Here is a 5799-nt window from a genome sequence, read left to right on the forward strand (position 1 = left end):
CCAAAACGTAAACGACCGCTACGACGGCAACTGGCCGCACGGGACCTCCGTCCTCGACGAGATCTTCATGAGCGACAACACGATCGGCAGGGTGAGCATCGCGCACGGCGCGCAAGGCCACGTGGTCGGCATCACGCGCACGGTCGGCGGCGGGCCCGTGGAGAACGAGCCCGAGGCCATCATGGACGCGGCGGCCTACCTCAGCGCCGGCGACGTGATGCTGCTGGAGATGCAGACGGGCGACGCCAACAACGACCTCTGGCCCATCGAGATCCTCGACGCTCAGTTCGATGCTATCAGCCTGGCCACCGCCCTGGGTATCGTCGTCATTGAGCCGGCCGCCAACGGCGCCCAGGACCTGGATCAGCCCGTCCTGCGCGTTGGCGAGACCACGGCGGTGGCGCTGCTGAATAAGGATAGCCCCGATTTCCGCGATTCTGGTGCGATTATGGTTGGGGCGGGCTCTACGACGGTTCAGCACTCCAGGTTGTCGTTTTCGAACTATGGTAGCAGGGTGGATGTGTACTCGTGGGGTGAGGGGATTGCGACGACGAGCGTCAACACGGCGGATTTCTCCAACGATGATATCTATGACGACTTTGACGGCACGTCGGGTGCCGCGCCTATTGTGGCTGGCGCTGCTCTCAGCATTCAGGGCATGGTAAATGTCAACCGCGGGTCGAAGCTGACGCCGGCCGAGATGCGCAGCCTCATCACGGTGGGTGGCACGGCGTCAGCCAACCCGTCCACTGATAAGATTGGTGTGCAGCCGAACTTGAGGGCGCTTATTGATGGGGGGTATCTGCAGTGATTTGGGCGCTTGGGAGGAAGTGGGTGAACGGATCTAAACTGAAAGGTTTCCTTATCCAGCGAATACAATTGCCTTATGTGATAATACCTTGCCGGTGGCTCCATCACTAAATAAATGTGTGAGTGTATATGTATGGCCTCTCCCCGTTTAGTTCATATGGATCAACAACTAAGTCGCAATATGGCCCCCGAGCTCGGGACTGCGTGACAGGGGCGCAGCGGTGCTACCACCAGCCAAGGCAGACTTCGCATCTTCTCAGCCGGATCAGTGGGTAGGTGAGGTATTTGTAACCTAATCCAAGCACCCTGATCAATACTATCAACCGCCTTCCGATTGCTCGGGCTCAGTGAAATTCGTGCAATACAAAGGTTTCAAACATGGATTCGTCACAAATCACTACAGCTTTTGGCACGGGACGTATCTCACAGCAACCCCTTCCATACCCCTTACAGATACTTCCAGGACGAACCCAGGCTTCGGCGTCGGCCGTGGACATTGAAGCGCACAGGCAGCCTTCCGAGTCTCGGATGCTTCAACGAAGGGGGTTGCAGAGAGAAAACACCGGTAATTCCAATCCAGACCGTTAGATTCTCTGCTGCCGTCTAACGTTCTCCCAGAGCAGGACTTGGATGACACGGCAGCACAGCGGCGCCACTCCCATCGCCGAAACATTGCCCTCCATCTTGCCGCATTGAACGCCTTGACTTACCTCTCTCTCAGTCTGAAACACTACCAACTACCGCACACCACAAACTGGGAGTACAAGACATTTGAAAAGCTCATTACCGTTGGCGAAAGAAGTCTGTCGGACTGGTTCGAGGAGTTGTCAGATGTTGCATTCGACATCAAACTCTCGGAGTATATCGACAGCCTGAGCGTGGAGGACATCAATCTCTCAATAAACGACGTAAAGGCCGCGCAGCATTACGAAAGTCTCATCGATGGCTTTCACCGAATGTACCTAGCATCCACGACACACTGTACATTGGTGCAGAAGGCAAAATACCTGGATATCCCTCAACGATTTGACTACTGTGAGGGCACTTATCAAGAATACGTCGCCGCTGTCCTAGAGGAGGACCAAACCAATCGAAAGAGGCTCAAGATAGCGTTGAATCGAGCAGATCAGCTTCTCTCAGCCATCAGGACTGCCATGGTGGACGAGAGCCTCGACGACACGAATCTTGCAAGGCTCAAAACAAAGCTCACGGCTCTGCAAATCGACTACCCCGAAGCATACCAGACAGTATATGGCGGGCCCCAGCGGGATTTATTCGATCCCGGCGCTGACAGATGGTGGTACGAACAGCCTTACCTACATGTATTCAACATCCCAGCAAACTGGGCCTAATTACTGACTAGAGTCTACTGCATAATAGGAACACCTCCAATATCACTGCGCAAAAGAAAACGACCAAGACCCGTTCCACTCTGAGCTTCATCGTACCAACATGCTGCCTCCTGTCTTGCATCCCCGCATTCATGGCATGGCGTTGCAGTCCTCCCGGACCCGGAACAACTAGCGACTCAACTTTCTACGAACTCTTGGCCGGCTGTGTGATCCAGGCTCTTGGACTTGGAGCCATGCTTTGGCCAGCCCTGTCCAGCAAGAAGCTGAATCCTTACCCCCGCATATACTCGATGGTGTTGGCGGCAACCAATCTCGTCTTCATCCTGGCAAGTGTGCCGATGTATCTGTGGGTATCCGCCGGCTGGGGCCCAGCGTTTGCTTGGGTCGGGGCGGTTGCCCAGGCACTTGTTCTCCTGCAGTTGACGGATGAGTTTGTTACCTACAGGTAGATAGGTACCTAGGTAGGTAGGTGGTTTATTAATGAGATGAAACTCAAGGTCACGCGCCCGCCAAACACAGCAGCCCAGACTACGGCATGCGTTTTCTGAGTGCAAATTCCATTGTTGGCTGGGGGCAGCCAGAAGAAAAGGGAGGGGTTGAGGTAACGAACGACCGGGTTCAGATGGAATTGGGAGAGGGAAGGTGGGCACATATCCATCAAGGCACAACACACAGTGCAAGAAGATATCTCAATGCCATCGAGCCGGAACGGCTAGGGCATCGTTCCGAATGCCAATGATGTGATCTGAACAATTGTCACGTCGCGCGCGACCACGAAGGCTGAAATCCGAGGCGGGGCACCTAACAACATAAAATCTGGCACCGCGATCTTCAATTCTCCCTCGGGCGTTGTTGATTTTAGGTCGCGATTTAACCCCCCTAGTTTCCCCATCCCACCCCTCTGCCTCTCTCACTTTGACATTGCCGGGCACCATCCCAAGCACCTTGTGCACAACTCGCGCAGCCATCACTTGGTAAGACTCGGGAACGACCCCAAAGGTCCCACGGGCATCAGATGGCCAGCGATTGATTAGCAATAAGACAGTAGCACCATGGGCGCCAGGTTTAGCAAAGTTAGCTGCACCTGCACGATCGACTGCCATCAACCTGGTGTCGTGCACGACCACAGCAATGGAGTCGGTCCCTGCCAGCGATGCAATCAGTTGCGCCGTCTGCGTGCGGGAGCCCAGTCGCGCGCCTCTGCTGCAAGCACCAGCACCGAGTACCTGGCGCGTCCGCGATACCACACCTCCCCAAGCCCAGACCCTGATCTAGCTCGCCGTGAGTTCCCGTCCGCAAATCGCATCTACCGCGGTTCTCGATCCCCCGGATTGTCACACCGGCAAAACCATCATCCGCCACCCAACTCTTCCCACCGACTACCCACCCTTTCCCAACCAACTCCCATCACAAAAACAAATCAATAACTGACAACTTCTTTATCCACCCCAGGCCTCATCCCCCACCCCCGCAGCACCCTCGCCCATCCGCAGCGACGCGCCCGCCACCGCCGCCGCGCCGTCTCCCTCCCCTCCTTCGTCAGCACCACCACCAGCGGCCTAACCTCGAGCTCCAACCCAGCCCCCAGAACCCCCAGCCTGCGCCTCACCCCGAGCCCCATCCCCAGCCCTACCCCAAGCCCTGCCCCAAGCACCAGCGGCTCGCTGTCTATCCTCTCCAACCTCACCATCCCCGGCGCCCGCGCGCGACGCAACACGGTCGCTGCTGGGTTTGTGGTTGCTGGCCAGAGCAGTGTTGGCTATGCCAATGCCAATCGTGGTGGTGGAGGACCCAGCGCGAGCGCTGCTGCCGCTGCCATCGAGGCTAGCGCGCCCACCGCGTCGAATATCTCGCAGTCGAGCACGGCTATGTGGCGCGGGACGGAGGGGGCTGGGCCGATGGTTGTTTATACCGGGGAGGGGGGGGAAGGTGAGGAGGAGGAGCAGAGTGACTGGGGCTTTTGGGCTTAGGGTTTGTGTTTGTGGAGTGGTGGTGCGCTGCGTTGTTTAGGTTCCGGTCCGGCTGTACATCGGTTGGGTGGGGTCGAGGAGGCATCGTCGTGGGTACCTACATACCTAGCATCACTTGCATCAATTTCGGGAATATTGTAAGAATAGGCATATGGATTTATGTACGTATCACAGGGTATCGTCGCTAGCCTTATCAAGGTTTTATCTTGTGATTATGTTTGGGGAGTTTCATGACCAGACTGTTGGCTCCCTCATCGGTTTTCGGGCTCGCCTTCAGTTCCTGAAGTGTGCACGACCACATTACACGCTCTCCATCCACGCCCCGAGGGAACGCACATTTCAAGGAGTCTCTCTCAATCCACCAGAGATGCTTTCTTAACTAAAGTCAGCTGTCGGATTTGGAATTGGAGAATGGAAGATTAAGCGAAGGGTGGGATGCATGGAAGTAGCAGCATCCTCTTGAACACGAACTATAAAGCTCAACGTTCACTTGTCGCTTGATCATTAGTTTCGGTTCGTCCTTTTTGTTCTTCCGGCACGAGTAAATGAACTCTTCTGACTGCTGCTTCAAGCTTATCGAAATCAAAGTCACACCAACCACGGGCCAGCTACTGCGGCATGAATTTGAGTTTGCTGATGGCGTAGACGGCTTGATATTAAGCTCCAAGGAATAGCAGCCACAATCTGCCGGCCCAACACCGATCTTTAAGTGGCCTTCCAATCCGGGGCCCCGCGAAATTCATCTATTGCTTGGCCAACTTTACTCTTTCTCCCGGTTATGCCGCCAACGCCGTCGCTATCATTGGACCACGAAAAGGACGGACCGTGTTGTAAACTAAGTGCCACCCCTGAGCTCGGCATTTGAGGTGTTCAAGTGACGCGACCACCAAATATGATGATGATTATGGGTGACTTTAATAGCTGGGAAAGCTCTTGATGTTTCGGGGAGCTGCCCCTCAGATATTTCACCGTGGTCAACTCTCGTGAAGCACCGAGCACTTATCCCAGCTCACATACCTACCCCCTAATAGCCAAACCTCATTCCTACCCACACGATGAAGTTCCTCACCGTTATCGCTGCCCTCGCCCTGGGCGCCACCAACGTCCAGAGCCACTACATCTTCCAACAATTCGGCCTCGGGTCCAAGAAGTTTGCCGTGTACGAGCACATCCGCAAGAACTCCAACTACAACTCACCTGTCACGAGCCTGTCGTCCAACGACCTGCGCTGCAACGTGGGCGGCAACTCGGGCGCCAGCACCTCGGTCCTCGATGTCAAGGCCGGAGATTCCTTTACCTTTATCAGCGATACTGCCGTGTACCACCAGGGCCCGATCTCTCTCGTCCGTACCCCTTCTGAACCCCCTTCTGTGGGAAAGACACTTTGACAACTAACCCCGGAGCCAGTACATGTCCAAAGCCCCCGGGTCGGTAACCGAATATGACGGGTCTGGCGACTGGTTCAAAATCTACGACTGGGGCCCGACCTTCAACGGCGGCCAGTCGTCGTGGCCGATGAGGAGTGTGTAACCCCCCATTCCATCCCCCACACCATCCCACCATCCCACAATCCACACACACCCCTACCCCCCTTAGTGCCCCCCCTGACCCACGCTGGCGAATCGTGCTCCAGCACGAGCATCGTGCAGCGCTGATAGGATATGACG

The 5799-nt window shown here is 55.9% G+C and overlaps 4 protein-coding genes across 4 annotated transcripts in view; all 4 read left to right on the forward strand.

The window, feature by feature from the left end:
- The window catches only part of CHGG_08618 (uncharacterized protein), a gene marked incomplete at both ends in the record, with an annotated part of 1599 nt that extends 788 nt beyond the window's left edge, over positions 1 to 811 (forward strand). The window contains one exon of the mRNA XM_001226544.1: positions 91 to 811. Coding sequence (XP_001226545.1) covers positions 91 to 811 — 721 coding nt within the window. The remainder of the gene's footprint in view (positions 1 to 90) is intronic.
- A 377-nt stretch (positions 812 to 1188) lies between these two features.
- CHGG_08619 (uncharacterized protein) lies at positions 1189 to 2162 on the forward strand (the record flags this gene model as incomplete). Its single annotated transcript, XM_001226545.1, has 2 exons — positions 1189 to 1375; positions 1429 to 2162. The coding sequence occupies 2 exons, from the start codon at positions 1189 to 1191 to the stop codon at positions 2160 to 2162; spliced, it is 921 nt and encodes a 306-aa protein (XP_001226546.1).
- A 1052-nt stretch (positions 2163 to 3214) lies between these two features.
- Positions 3215 to 4132, forward strand: CHGG_08620 (uncharacterized protein; the record flags this gene model as incomplete). Its single annotated transcript, XM_001226546.1, has 2 exons — positions 3215 to 3443; positions 3615 to 4132. 2 exons carry the CDS (start codon positions 3215 to 3217, stop codon positions 4130 to 4132), a joined length of 747 nt encoding a protein of 248 aa, XP_001226547.1.
- A 1055-nt stretch (positions 4133 to 5187) lies between these two features.
- CHGG_08621 (uncharacterized protein) lies at positions 5188 to 5662 on the forward strand (the record flags this gene model as incomplete). Its single annotated transcript, XM_001226547.1, has 2 exons — positions 5188 to 5475; positions 5540 to 5662. 2 exons carry the CDS (start codon positions 5188 to 5190, stop codon positions 5660 to 5662), a joined length of 411 nt encoding a protein of 136 aa, XP_001226548.1.
- Positions 5663 to 5799: the final 137 nt, after the last annotated feature.

This window comes from Chaetomium globosum, genomic scaffold (genome assembly GCF_000143365.1).
Source record: "Chaetomium globosum CBS 148.51 scaffold_6 genomic scaffold, whole genome shotgun sequence".
In the NCBI taxonomy this organism is placed as follows: Eukaryota; Fungi; Ascomycota; class Sordariomycetes; order Sordariales; family Chaetomiaceae; genus Chaetomium; species Chaetomium globosum.